This window comes from Alosa sapidissima, chromosome 9 (assembly GCF_018492685.1).
Source record: "Alosa sapidissima isolate fAloSap1 chromosome 9, fAloSap1.pri, whole genome shotgun sequence".
In the NCBI taxonomy this organism is placed as follows: Eukaryota; Metazoa; Chordata; class Actinopteri; order Clupeiformes; family Clupeidae; genus Alosa; species Alosa sapidissima.
Window position 1 is genome coordinate 1,822,133 of NC_055965.1, and position 15,233 is coordinate 1,837,365.

General features: G+C 46.4%; 1 protein-coding gene across 4 annotated transcripts in view; it reads left to right on the forward strand.

The window, feature by feature from the left end:
- Positions 1-15,233, forward strand: part of tsc2 (TSC complex subunit 2) — a 40,272-nt gene that overhangs the window by 21,743 nt on the left and 3,296 nt on the right. For 3 of the 4 annotated variants that reach the window (XM_042105502.1, XM_042105505.1, XM_042105503.1), the window contains 11 exons: positions 209-367; positions 503-618; positions 827-1,075; positions 4,068-4,277; positions 5,410-5,478; positions 6,640-6,782; positions 8,106-8,704; positions 13,144-13,222; positions 13,574-13,660; positions 14,355-14,541; positions 14,942-15,081. In XM_042105502.1, the coding sequence (XP_041961436.1) occupies positions 209-367; positions 503-618; positions 827-1,075; positions 4,068-4,277; positions 5,410-5,478; positions 6,640-6,782; positions 8,106-8,704; positions 13,144-13,222; positions 13,574-13,660; positions 14,355-14,541; positions 14,942-15,081 (2,038 nt within the window). The remainder of the gene's footprint in view (positions 1-208; positions 368-502; positions 619-826; positions 1,076-4,067; positions 4,278-5,409; positions 5,479-6,639; positions 6,783-8,105; positions 8,705-13,143; positions 13,223-13,573; positions 13,661-14,354; positions 14,542-14,941; positions 15,082-15,233) is intronic. The other variant, XM_042105504.1, reaches the window with a different exon arrangement.

Consider the following 15,233-nt stretch of genomic DNA (forward strand, 5'->3'; position numbering starts at 1 on the left):
TAACATGCAAGCACAAGAATCCCTGTCATAATGTGTTCAGACTAGATTAGTTTCATAACTTGCTAACAATCTGAAGGACCACTAATTTAGATCTTGGAATGTTAGAATTCAATGCCAATTTGCCAGTGTCTAAGCACTCATGGCCTGGTTTGCACCCATCTGTCTGTGCTGCCTGTGTGGTGAGCGGTGGTGCTGTGTGTCCCTGCAGGTCTCCCATAGCAGACTTCCTGCTGTCAGGAGGCCAGAGCATGACCTGGCTGGTGGGGAATAAGCTGGTCACCATCACCACCAGTGGAGGCGCCCGCACTCAAGCCCTCCTGGGGCTGGACATGGCTCAACGGCCTGGAGGAGGAGGGGAGATGACCAGGTCACCACACACACATACACACACACATACACAGACAGATGCACCAGACACAAACACAGTTATGTACACACTCGTGTACACATGCACAGTCCCACCCATGGGTGCTCTCCTGTAACTCCTGCTCTTGCGCTGCAGGTCAGACCCATCACTTCATACCAGACAGACGAAAGAGGCTCCAGCCAAGCTCGAGTCCCAGTCCACCCAGCAGCTCAACAGCAGAAACACACGCATACGCGTGCGCTCCATGTCAGGTGTGTGTGTGTGTGTGTGTGCAAGATTGAAATGAATAACTGACAATTTTGTAGGTGTTCATTGTGGACATTTTGGGAAAAGACATGGAGTCGTGAGTGTGAGTGAGTGTGAGTGTGTGTGTGTGTGTGCGCATGACTTGTATCTATGTGTGTGCCTGTGTTCGTCTGTGTTAGTTGTTGACCCCATGCACACACACTCCCTCTCCAGGTGGCCATGCGCTGCGTGTGGGCCCGGCCCAGAGTCTGAGCCCACTGGTGTCCCCCACTGACGGCGAGCTCGGCGGGCTCGGGGTGCCCCCTCCTGGGCCGCCGCTAGACGGCCTCGGCTCCCTCCGTGGGGCTGATGACCAGAGCTCCTCCTCCAGACCCCCGCCGCTCAAGGAGAAGGCCAGTCTGGCAGAGTTTGTCCCCATGCTCACGCAGGGCTGGGCCGAGATCTTCATCCGCAGACCATCAGGTGAGGAGCCAGACATACAGTACACAGCTTCAAATGTTAAACATGGGCTGCACTGACCAAAACAGTGTAAGAGTTGCATCACATGACCATGCTCAATTAAAATAAAGACGCACGCATACACACATACACAGGGGAACAAATATCAACTTTAACTTACTGTAAAGCAGCACTAAAGAAGATTTGCTCTCGGGGTCCCCCTACAGTTGAGAAGTGCAATAATGAACTAAATATGCGTCTTGGACAACAAAGTATGAACATAACTCCGATACAATATAGAGGGAATGCACCGACAGCAGTCTGTAGAAAGAGATCTCCGAATTCCTGTAGCATAGTAACTCTCTTCCATTTTGGATTTCGGAGGTGGGGCAGTGTTCCTACCTGAACACCAAACTTCCTATGGCTGTTTTACAAGCGATAAGACCTGGTCCGAGAGTGGCGGAAATGACGTTCGCCCTAATAACGCATTCAAAATTTAAGGTAAACAACTCTTTAGGGGGCCTTTAAAGCTGTGTCGAGATGTAGAAAAATGGTGAGGCAGAGCTAACCCTCGGTGGCTAATGGGAAACGTTTTCATAAATACTCCATCCATCTCTTTTACTTGTGTATACACACACACACACACAGGGAGTTGCATCCCATCCTCATTATGATCCAATTTAGTTGCTTCTAACCTCCTTAAGCCCACAGGAGCCTTGTGACTTTGCTGTTATACTTTCTGAGGATTTGTAATTTATCATCGTTGTTACTTGAAATGTACCTGACCTTGGACTTCTTCCCATGCCGTCCCCTCTGTAATGCCACCTGACAGCCACAGTGCTGCCCTTTGCATATCCCCGACTGGCTAGCATTAAGATGATATATGAGCAATGCATTTCTTTCTCTTTGTTTAGTCTCCCCTCCACTCTATCCCTCTGTTTTACTTCTCTCTATGGGATACCAACCGGCGTCGCTGATAGTGCCTTTACCTTTTTGTCTTTTAGAAACCGCAGTCTTTTAGGCACTCTATGCAGTCGATGTCCCTGTTCATTTGTTCCATGTGTGATTGCTGTGTGAGCCCAAGACAGTAGAGTAGGTCTCAGCTCTGTCGCTGTCTCATCATTGTGAAGGCCTCAGTGTGCATCGCAGCTCCTAGATTTCCCCCAGGAACCACTCCAGGGGTGGATCTCAATCGTCTGTTTGCATGCGGTCTCTCTTCTCGGTCCTCGGACCTCCAGCTTGAGCCCTGGAAATCGTTCAAAGCTCGGCATCATTGAGGATGTCTCATTTGCCTAATTGCACTACCTCCTAAGTCCTACCTCCTAAGCCCCAACTCCCAACTCCTAAAACCCACCTCCTTATTTTATTTGTCTGTACAAGTCGTCCACAGAGCTGTTTTCATCAGTTCAAAGGTTAAAGTTGCAAAAGAAATGCCCTCTGAAGTTCTACCGCGTCTCATCAACTTGGTCGAACCTAGAGTACTACGATTTTGAATTTCAAGATGGCTGCACCCATTAGTATAAGTATAAGTATATATACTCTTTTGATCCCGTGAGGGAAATTTGGTCTCTGCATTTATCCCAATCCGTGAATTAGTGAAACACACTCAGCACACAGTGAACACACTAATCCCGGCGCAGTGAGCTGCCTGCAACAACAGCGGCGTTCGGGGAGCAGTGAGGGGTTAGGTGCCTTGCTCAAGGGCACTTCAGCCATTCCTACTGGTCAGGGGTTTGAACCGGCAACCCTCCGGTTACAAGTCCAAAGCGCTAACCAGTAGGCCACGGCTGCCCTAAACAGTATATGCTCTGTTTATTAGCAGTTCTGTTGGATTTGTGTCACATTAAATCAGTAGTAGAAACAATAGTGTCCAACTTCTATCTGTCGCTATGTTGCTATGACGTTTGTTTGGGTAAAACACTGTGTAATGCTTCATTAAAACTGGCTAGTGACAATTGCTAACAATAGCCAATTGCTAACAAACAGTAGCGCATCTTGTTGACCAATAAAACACAAATAGCTCGTATTTTTAACACTGACATGATGTCACTGACAACCTCTGAGTTTGCCAAGAGACAAAACGAATGCAGCATTAGTCCTACCGCCTACATCCTAAGTCCCAACTTGTAAGTCATAATTCCTAACTCATAAGTAAGTAACTCGTAAGTAAGTAACAGCTCGTAAGTAAGTAACTACTAAGTTAGTCGTAAGTTAGTCGTAAGTTAGTCATAAGTTAGTCGTAAGTTAGTCGTAAGTCGTAACGCGGAAGTCGTAACGTAAACATAACGTAACGTTTTAACGTAACGTAAAGTTAAAGTAATTAATAACTCGTAAGTAAGTAACTTGTAAGTAAGTAAGTAAGTAAGTAACTCATAAGTAAGCCATATCGTAAGTCGTAACTCGGAAGTCTTAAGTAAGTAACTAGTAAGTAAGTCGGAAGTCATAAGGTGTAAGTAGTAAGTCGTAACTCGGAACTTGTAAGTAAGTAAATAACTTGTAAGTAATGGATCTATCCATTTGTCTCGTAAATCCCCCGCCGGAGTTGGAAAGTGTAAATCTCCCAGCTATCTTCGGACATTTCACCGAGACACACCCCCTTTAGGTCGTAATTTCAACTGTACGATACAAATGATACTAGCAAGTTGTAATTTGGAATTTGGAACTCGTAAGTTGGAATTCCTAACTCGTAAGTCAGTCAGTCAGTCAGTCAGTCAGTCAGTCAGTACTAAAAACTTGCAAGTTGTAATTCCTAACTCGTGAGTAAGTAACAACTCGGAAGTCGTTATTCCTAGAGATTGTCCGTGCTGTGGCGAGTGAAAGTACTGATGTGTTGCGTGATATCTCGGCGCCCAAGTAGCAGTGCTTCGCCCCAATATAGTCCCAAGTCAATACCTGCCTAAGAAATCGCCTCATCTTAATCTACATTGCCATTTGTACTCGTTGTGAAGACGGAGCTTTGAGCTGAGTTTGCATGAGTTTTGTCTCACCGGTTCCTTGTGTGTGTGTGTGTGTGCAGGCAACACCAGCTGGTTGATGTGCCTGGAGAACCCTCCCAGCCCGTTCTCGTCGGAGCTGGGCAACATGCCGCTGCAGGAGCTTTCCAGCGTGCTCATGGCCATGGAGGGCATCAAGGAGCCGGCCGCTCCCACCAGCACCAGTGTGGACGCCGCCACAGACACGCCGCAAGCCCTCAGCAAGCCCTCGCTCATCCAGCGCTCCAACACAGGTGAGGAAACACGCACGCACACAAACACGCACACACACACACACACACACACACACACACACACACACACACACACACACACACACACACACACACACACACACACACGCGACCTGGATACACGCTTGTGGAGACATTCTGCGCAATCCCATGCATAGTGTGTGTGTGAGTGTGTGCTGTAGAGTTAGCTAGGTTTGTCCTCAACATGACGGATACTTTGGAGAAGGTAGAGTGAACATGCTTGAGGGTCAGCTAAGGATGGGGCTCTTGTGGAAGAGGTGAGTGAAGTGGCGTGTTCTAATCATTAGCATATGCAGCACCTGTTGGATGTGCAAAAGATTTAGAAGTTTAAAGATAAGAAAAGTTTGAAGACCATTCTTTTCTTCTTCATTGTTCTACTAGCGCTCAGGAGCTTGATGTTAAAATGCCTTTGGATTGTGCATCCTGATGACACCAACAAGATCTGTTATTTCCTGTTCATGCTGCACAATTTATAATCGCTGTATCTTGCTGACTCGTTAACAAACTGCATTCAGGAAAACTTTTTTTCTCTTTTTTTTCTCTGTTGATCCTTTTATCTGTAATTGTGCCTTTCGAAGCCTTTCCTCAAGCACGACCAGTGAAAGCACTTCTGTTGGCTTGTTCTTTATCTTTGTTTTTGTTTGTTCCAAATCTTTTCCTTGAGATCCATACTAGACATGGGATCAAAGGCTATTTTTTAAATGTCTAAGAACAACCCAATACAAGTACTGTTCAGAGCCACCCTTTCCATGTGCTTTGTGCATATGGTCCAGTGTCTATCTGATGTGCATAACCAAAACCTCATGTGTAATTCATGTGTGTTGGGCTCCAACTCCGAGTATGAATGTGATTAGTATGAGCCTATGTGTCACTCACAGGTTCCTACATCATCAGAGTGTTATCGCAGGCACATCAAAGATCCAGTGTTGTCTTGATTGCTGTCAGCACATCTGATGTCTTTGCCTTGTTTTATTCACATGTTGTACCTATATTCCATGTTAATTTGTTTGCCTTTTGAGTTTTGTATGGAGCTGTTTTTTGCTGTCGCTCTGTGTGTGTGTGTGTGTGTGTGTGTGTGTGTGTGATGCCGGCTGGCTTCTTCCCTCTGCAGTGGGCGCTCTGGCCTCTCTGTGGACGCCTGAGCTACAGGGCCGGTTGCACAGGAGCATATCCTGGGCAGGTACTCCACGTGTGGACCTCCACACCCCCCCCACACCCCACCGATGCCTCCTCTCCTCTGGCTGCCTGTCTGCCTGTCCGCTCCTCTCTCTCCATGTCTTAACTTTTCACTCAGTGATTCTTCTTGTTTTAACTGCTCTTTTCCCCGGCAAGGGAAAACCAATCAAACCACGATCCATCCGATCCCCTCTCCAGCATCGCTCCGCTGCCTGCCAGCTCTCGAGGCGGAGTGGGAGGGGGATGGGTGGTGATTCCCAGCTGTGTTGATTAATCCAGCCTCTCTCCCCTCCATCTTGTTAGTCTGATCCCACTCCATCAGCCTTCCCCATCCGTGTGCTCTAACTCCGAGGAGTGTGACCTGCATGGCAACAGTGAGGGCCATTTGAGCTCTCCTCCATCTTGTCTGGGTAACATGCTCATCCAGACTTGTGAAAAGGAGCTGGCTTCACGTCCAGACCAGCACCCCCACTTTTTTTCTCTCTCCTGCTGTAATTTTGTGTTGATGTGCTCCTGGGTTATTGTTTTGCACCCCGGGGGATGAAGCTGCAGTGAGCGCCATCCTCGCTGGCTTAGACCCGAAGTGCTCAAGAGGTCTGGACTGTGCCACTGTTGCTCAATTGTCTGTGTGTCGCTCAGAATCGAAATGCTGCTCTCCAGAAGACAACCAATCAATGAAGATGCCGCTTGTGTGACCACTCATCCATCTTCTGTATGTGTGTGAGAGAGAGAGAGAGAAAGAGAGAAAAAGAGGGAGAGAGAGAGAGAGAGAGAGTGTGTGTGTGTGTGTGTTTTTGTATTTTTTGCGTGTGTTTTTTCACCCCCCCTTTCTCTATGATTTATGGCAGTAGATAGTAATATTATGCATGGGTAGTCGAGGTCATTTGAAAATCTAATCTGGGGAAACAAATATAAATAGATGATTATGTCTTAAATGTTCTGTAGAATGCTTGTGTCCATGCATGATGGTTCTTTAGTATGTGTTTAGTACTGGTGTGTGTTTCTGCATGTTCATAAGTGTGGGTCTATCACCATAGGGCATTCCAGAGGTCCTGCCACACTTGCTCTTCAATGACATAATATGCTCTCTCTCTCTCTCTCTCCCTCTCTCCCTCCCTCTCTCTCTCTCTCTCTCTCTCTCTCTCTCTCTCTCTCGGCCCTGTAGACTCAGTGGTGGTGTTGGAGGAGGGTGCGGGTGTGAGAGGTGGAGAGACTGCGGAGCTGGAGGAGTTTGAGGCCATGCCCTCAGAGCCCATCTTCATGAGTGCCGACAAGTTCAGCAAGAGCACCCCTGTCCCGCTCAGCAGGGTAAAACGTCCCACATACTCGACGCACCCGACCAGTAGCGCGACAATGTGACGTCACAGAAGCGCGGTAACCATTTATACTCGCGCGTGGTGGTCGCAACACTAGTTGCAATATTCTCCTGAACAGAGGTGTCGCTGTTGTGAAAAGACTAACATTAACTACTTACACAGCAGAAGAAGCTGCAGTAAGAAACACCAGTAGCTAGCCTCTGTGATGGTACTTCAGACTTTGGTTGCTACTATTCACAACTACCATCATCATTATCATGTAGTTTCCAAGGTGTGTGCACAGGTAGATAGATAGATAGATAGATGGATATATAGATAGGTACTTTAGTCATCCCGAGGGAAATTTTAATAATTTAAACAGTTTAGTTAGCTAGCTAGCTAGCTAGCAGCTGGATGAGTTTGTGTAATTTCCTGAAGTGGAAAGAGATTTTGTTCAGGCCTTAATAGATATCCTTTGTTTGAAAATAAATCGTTTCTATTCTTTCCTCTTAATTCCATGTGTTGCAACTCTCACTAGTAACTTTGTTAACTTATCCAGCAAACTATTAAAAATTCACGACTGTAACAAAACACTGCAACTCGCTTGCCCTCGAACTAGTCCATCTTCCTGTTTCCGCCTTGTCGCGCTCGTCTGAAAAAAAATGAGTGGTGCGCTACCTCGCGCTACACGGCCAAAACCCTGGCGCGCAAGAGAGATCTACGTCATTTTGACGTCACATTGTCGCGCTACCGGTCGGGTGCGTCAGGTATGTAGAAGCCTTAAGGGACCGAGCCAGAGCCAACCAATCAGAGGACACGGGACTCTTAAGGGCAAAGCTACACCAGGCGCGTAACTGAAGCGTTCCGGTTGCGTAGCGTCTGCTGCAACAATTAGCGGCCACTAATCAATGGAAGTAGCTACACCAGACGTGATAGCGGCGCGTACGTTTGCAAAAAATAGACCATTGACCATGGATTTTACGCGACGCTTCAGTTACGCGCCTGGTGTAGCTTCCCTGTAAGGGAGGGGTTCACACCTGCACAGAAGAAACCAGTTTGCATAGTGAAAATGTCAGGTTGAATTTTGTTTTATCCAACAAGTCCAACAGGTAATCCCCAGACGCCTCTCTCACACGTAGGAAACTCAAATGCCACAAGCTCCATGTGGATAGCCATAGGGCTCCGTAGAATTAGTGAATAAATCACTTTCGCTGCACATTTGCTGCCGATTAGCATAGAGCAAAGATCACGGTTTTAAATGAATAATTGGAAAGCAACAGCAAGTGAGCTTATTTGTTTCTGTTTTTTTATTTTCATTTCTTCTTTTTGCCTCCAGTCATCGTCCAGCTCCAGTCAGGATGATGAGAAGTCCACCCTGGAGGAGGTGAGTGAGGGGGCCATTCCCATTGACCAGCCCCCCCTGGCGCTCTCCCCGACTGGGCCGCAGGACGCCGACCTGCCTTTCCCCCACTCCCAGACGCTCAACAAGTCCAGCTCCTCGCCGGAGCTCCAGACCTTACCAGAGGCGTTCGCCAAGGCCGCTGCCGAGTCTGGGACCGGGGTGGGCGATGCGCCTGGCGTGCGCCCCCCTGTGGAGGTCAAGGCCCCGGGGGAGCGGGAGGTCAGCGGCAGCGAGGTGCTGGGCCAGGGTGACTCGGCAACCACGGCAACAACGGCGTCAGCGGGAGGAGGAGGAGGAGGAGGGGTGAGTGGAGGCGCCAGCGTGTCCTCGTCCTCCTCGGCGCCTCGCATGCGTCTGGAGTGTCCTGCCCAGCCACAGCCGGGGCCCGTCTCTCCCAGTGGTCACCGGCCTCGCGGCCACACCATCTCGGTTTCAGCCCCCTCCTCCCGCCGAGAAAGGAAGATGGACAGAGACTCGTACCACAACAGGCCTGGACCCTCCAACTCTGAGAAGGCCAGTGGACTCAGCCCCAGGTGAGTCCCGCTGCAGCACTGACCGATGCGATGTGACAGGACAGCTCAGTCTCTGTGTGCTGGGGTAGGGAGTGCTAGAATGCATAATCCAGTCACATTGTCAGATGTAGGAAGATGTCTGTGCTCTGAGAAAACAAGCAGTTTCCTTCACATTACTTTTGATTGCCTGTGTCTTTTTAACAGCTGTGCTAGATGCATCACCCTTGAAAAGTTCTAAATGGCCCACTAATTAGCCCTCATTGGTGTTAACGCTCTTAACACAATGAAAGCCATTCAGCATGTTGGGACAATGTTTTGTTCTTTTTTGCCACTGCAGAGAGCTGTTGTAGGTGTTTTGTTCTCAAATAATACCTTTCAGTTGATTTTCTAACTCCTTGATCGCTCAGCGGAGTGACTGATCTGCTCAGTAAAGCAATAGCAGCGTGATTTGAGCTCATTCGTCTCCATAAACAGCCACTTATGGGCCCCTGTGGACCACACTGCCTCCTGTCTGCATCCATCACCTCAGTCATTTGTATGGACGCGTCAAAATTTCTCTTTCTTCCCCCCCCCCCCCCCCCCGCCATCACAATGACTTGTCCTCCATGCTTTACTGCCAGAGGAATTGCATAGAAATTACACTCATCCATCTTGCTTTCTGCCTCAGCCTAACAGCACAATGCAAGATATTCCCTGGAGCTGGGATAAGGTACCCACCTGGTCTAAGCTGACTGGAACACTGATGTGGCCCAGATGTGGCCCTGATGTGCCTCACTCAGTGGCTCTCTTGTTGCACAGGTGCCTGGATTGTAGGCCGCTGAGCTGAGCTTAATGGCCAGAGCTGACGTGCCGGCACACAGTGCACTAGCTGAACGTGGAGCTTGTTGGGAGAAGTTTAGGCTTTGACCCAAACTGAGATGCGGCGTCTTCTCGGTGGAGGTCATGTGGCGGCGCTTGCATGGCTGCTGTTCTATTCTGAGCTGCTGCTGTCAAGGTGAGCCGAGGCCACCGCTGTGTGCGTCTGTGCCGCACAGCCCGGTGCTTTTCCTTCCGATGATTATTGTATTGGCAGATGGGAGCCGTTAGTGGAGGTGTTAGTCTCTGGAGTGAGGGGCCGACGAGCCGATGGCAGGCCACTGGAAGGTCAGGAGGCGCTCGGCCTGCTGGAGAGCTCCAGAGGAACAGCAGGCTGCATTAGATCACGTCCACTCTGCCAGCTCTGTGTGGAAGCCCTATAATGGGCCTCTTATCTTGTCCAGCCCATTTCCCTTCCTCTCCTTTTTCTACTGTCAGCCACTTTGTTCATTCATTCTCTCAACTAAAGGGATTTGGCACGTTGTGTTTTTTTCCCCCTGATGAGTGTTAGTGAGCAAAGGCTTGTGTGTGAATAGTGCGGTGCCCATTTATTTCCCCTTTCCGACTTCTGGGTCTTTGAAGATTAGTCTGGAGACCCTTTTCCCAGTGCTTCGTTTGAGATGATTTCAGTCTAATATGGCTAAAGGAAATTCATCTATTGATGGTAGGACTTTTATATTGCTGAAAGGTCTGATTTTGATGTGCTTTTAATTCATTAAAGATGAATTCAATGAATGGGCATACATTTTTTTGCTGTTTTTACAATTAATTGGGGGCGAAGCTATGAAGTGAAGTTTGTTATGACAGACAACTCCTTGATAGCAACAGGAAAATGATTAAATAAAACTTTTGATAAGTTTGGCTGGTGAAATGCACATTTGTCAAAAAAGCACATAATGAATAACCAGAGTTCACTAGCATGACCAAACCCCCGAGCAAAACAGCCTATCACATCCCTTGGTTATGCTGTGTACACCAGGGTTGTGCACAATGCAAATTGCAATTCTGCTTCCTGTTTGCTACCTCAATTGGAATTTAAGAGCCAGTTTCAATTCAATTCTGGAATTTTGCACAAGCCTGCTGTACACAAAACAGCCCATCACATCCCTTGGTTATGCTGTGTACAACAAGTGACACTCTCAGTCATTCATTTATCAGCTGAATGCTCAGTTTCCCCCTCCACATGTCACACAACAGCAGCAGCAGTGTGGAACACAAGTGGGAAGAGATCAGCTACTAAGGAAGCAAGGGGGAATTGACATGAGATATCACAGGCCAGCGTGCCAGTGGCCTTTGGCAGTTTTTAAACGTTTGATGTGATCAGAGCACAGTTATGTGGAAATTGCGTAGGAGTGCAAAAGTTTCAACTAAGACCGGGGACACAACAAACTTGTTTTATCCAGAGCTGTAGGGTAGCATCACTCCAGTTGACAGTTTAGTTATCTATTTGTTTATTTATTTATTTATTTATTTATTTATTTTTTCAATATAGAAGAACATGAAGTGACTCAAATTTCAACCATTGGTGTTAATCAGCACAACCCTTTCTAACCCAACTATAAGTGATTGTCATAATTGAATGTGAAATTTGTGGAGTGTATCATAATTATATTTAATTTGGCTTCATTTGTGGATTAATGCTGTTGAACTTATTAATTGCCACTCACAATTGGTGCCTGGAGTTGGGATCTCTCTTCAATGGTTGCAGTAAAACTTCCAATAGCCCTGGTATTTAGTTTAATTCAATTAGAAATAGAATATGTTCAACAAATTTGTTCAACAAATTTCATGTCTGTTGACGCAACTCTGCTTGGATCATTTCTGCTTCCACCCATCGGAGCATGTAGCATTTCATCAGTCAACAAAATCTGAAGAAGCACTCCACAGTCTGCAGTGGAGAGATGCTTAGCTGCAGTACCATATTATTAAACATCTACATGTATTGTACAGTAAAGTGGTTAAATTATACCTATATACAGTGGCTTGCAGAATTACACTTGGAACACTTGAACTGTTGATATTTCTAAGGGCAAAATAAGTTTATTTGTTTACCAAAAGTAAGAATTAATACATTGAATACATACACAGAAATGATGTTATTCTGCTTGCATAAGTATTCAACTCCGATACATTAATAATTGGTATGTGGCTATGACTGCCTTCATTCATTTGAAGTGAGGCAGTGCCATCTCTACACAGTGTTCTGTACTGATTTCCTCATTCTTCTACAGTAGGTAGGATTTATAGAGCATCTAGGGATGGAGGGGGTCTCAGACTGGAGTGCAATAGATTGTCTGTAGGATTTTGATCCACAGCTTTAACTAAGCCATTCTAGAATATTTCCCTTTCCTGTGTTTGAGCGGCTCCAGTGTTGCTTTAGCTCTGTGTCGTGGGCAGTCCTCTCCAAAGCCTTAGCTTTACAACAGACTGCAACAGGTGTTTGTGTGGTATGGTGTAGATTCCCATTATTTCCATTCTCTCTCTTAGCTTATCAATGTTTCCCAGTTCCTGCAGACGAGACCAATCTGCCCAGCCTGGTGTTGCCACTGCTGTGGAAGGGGCTTTCTCTGCACTGTTCCATTTGCACTTTCAGGGTTAGCCCATAAAACCCCCACTATTTTGGTCTCATGTGACCTTAAACGTGTTTCCTCTCATCTTAAAGGAGAACTCCAGCGATTTTTTTTTAGCATAGATTTCTGTTTTCTCAAGGTCATCGAGTACTGTCGGTATGAAAGAAATCGGTGCTAGCTAGCTCGAGTTTCTGCAGCCAGGTAGCTAGATAGATAGACTGTGGACTCCTACACTTGCATCCCTGTTCCAGCCACTGAATTGTATGCATGTACTAATGTTATTTCCATTTTCCATGTGTTCTTTTATTTACTCATTTTCCTGGAGGCACACACTACATACATCTTTTAGTTATTCTGTCTTGTGTATTCTTTTTTGATGTATTTTGAAATGATGAGGGAAGACCTAGTGTACTGACATAAAGGTGGAAACTTCAGAATGGAAGGTGTCCTTCACCTGTCTTCTCTTGCATATCAAAGATGATAAACTCCCCAGAACAGCTATTTTTTCACTTTGCAATTTACAGTCTTATTGTGTCATTTCAAATATCTGTCACATGTTTATGATTTATTTTGGAAACAAAAGTGTCAGTTAAGTTTGACTAACACTGCCAGTTTCAATCAGAATTGGATTGGATTGAATTGAAGTAACACACTCATTCACTTACAATAACATCTTCATTCTTCTGAAATAAGTGTGACAATGAATCAGAGAGTGCTTGATTAGATTGCAACCTTTGGAGCTCATATTCTAGCTACCGATGCAGGCTTAAACAAGAACTGATTATGATTTCTCCACGTCTAAGTAGGATTTCTGCCAGATAGGATATTCTAGCAGAATAACTTATTATTTAACTTATAACTTTTTTATTTCTATGACGAACACCCTGGGCCTGTGAGAGAGCACACTGAAAGTAAAAGTGGCAGACTGAAGGGAATATAAAAGATGATACAAAATCTCTCCTTCACTAGATATCTCATGTTTGTGCTGCTTTGGGGATTTGCATTGACTTTGTCTCCTCTTCTTGCTCTCCACAGTTTTGTCTTCTTGCAGCTTTATCATTCCCCATTTTTTGGCAACGAGGCCAACAAGCCTCTCCTGTTACCTAAATCCCAGGTAAGCCCCTAGTCATATGCTGCTATATCAACATCCATCCATGTTTATGTGCTCCGATAATTAACTACACAGTGGGGAAATCAGCCTTGCTGCTAGTTTACAGCCTTTAATAAAACCAACAGTGATCTGCTAACAGCATCTCAGTCTACATGTTTTTACTAGACAACACTTTAAAGCTGAGCTGTTATGTTCAATACTATGGGCACGGTCATTGATTTGTCTTTGTCTTGGAAGTCCTTTCCACATGCTGGCTTTTAAAGCATGCCCGTAAAGCCTCTTTGACAAACCCAGTTCTGTGAATACTGTGAGCTGTGAATACATGTTTACAACCTTGTTTGTCTTTAATCACAGTTGATTGACAGAGCCGTGAAGGTGCTGGACCAGATGCCCCCGTATGACACCCATAAGATTGGGGTGGTGTTTGTGGGAGCGGGACAGGTGAGATTGGGGTGGTGTTTGTGTTTGTGGGAGCGGGACAGGTGAGATTGGGGTGTTTTTTGTGTTTGTGGGAGCGGGACAGGTGAGATTGGGGTGGTTTTTGTGTTTGTGCGAGCGGGACAGGTGAGATTGGGGTGGTTTTTGTTGGACAGATGAGATTGGGGAGGTGTTTGTGGGACAGGTGAGATTGGGGTGGTGTTTGTGGGAGCGGGACAGGTGAGATTGGGGTGGTGTTTGTGTTTGTGGGAGCGGGACAGGTGAGATTGGGGTGGTGTTTGTGGGAGTGGGACAGGTGAAAATCATATATGTTGTATAATTACACCTGGTCTGCCACATGTAGACATGGGGATCTTGGGGTTTTAGGTCAGTTTTGCAAAGATTTTAAGATAAAACTTAATATGCAAGAAGGTATTTATTTATATACGTATACTGTACCTATTGCACTATATGGATATACATTTGCCTGTGATGGCTCTCCTAACCTCTGTCTCAATGTGCTATATACATAGATAAAAGCTTTGTTCAAGTCTAGGCCTGATCCTTCTCTAGGAAACAGGCCTAGAAAATAGCAACGGCCGCATGTCTTCTGTTAGACGTTTACACTAAAAAGCTCAGAGCTCAGGCGGCTCTCCCGTGATGACCAATGCTCTTGACACGTGTCCTCCTCCTCGGCCGGCCTCTGCTGCCGCTGCAGGTGAATAACGAGGTGGCCATCCTGTCCAATGAGTACGGCTCCAACCGCTACGCGCAGTTCCTGACAGGCCTGGGCAAACTCATCCATCTGAAGGACTGCGACCCTGACCAGATCTTCCTGGGCGGCCTGGACCAGTACGGGGACGACGGGGAGTTTACGTACTGTTGGCATGACGACATTATGCAGGGTGAGGGAGGGGCTTGCGCTCAGTGTGTGCTTGTGTCTGTTCAACCACCAGTACTCTTCTCTCACTCCTGCTGCTCTTTAGGAAATCTTTACTGCTCAATGTGTGTCCAGTTAGTGTCCAGTTATCCTCATGCTGCAGCTCTTCTGCTTCACTAGTGAGCTCTTCCATGGTATTGCTTGGTGTATGCATTATGTAGCAATTTATATTTTTAATGTGTTTTAATTGTGTCATCATGATGTTAGAGTTTAGCGCTTGTATTGCTACGTTAGAGTTTAGTGCGTAATATGTTGTGACAGTTTTGTTGCTTTAAGAACACAAGGTGGCCCTGCTGCCCTGGATGGTGATCTGAAGAGATTTGTGCTTCTGACTAAGCCTGTCTTCTGGTTCACCATCCCTGCAGCCATCTTCCACATCGCCACGCTCATGCCCAACAGGGAATCGGATAAAGGCTGCTGCAACAAGAAGAGACACATCGGGAATGATTTTGTGGTCGTGGTCTACAACGATTCCACTGAGGAGTACAAGCTAGGCACCATCAAGGTACGAGATGCAGTCACAGAAACGACCCCAATCTCTCTCTCTCTCTCTCTCTCTCTCTCTCTCTCTCTCTCACTCACTCTCACAATATTTCTCTCACTCTCACATACACACACAAAATACTCAGAAATAAAATGTCCTCATTACCTTTGTTC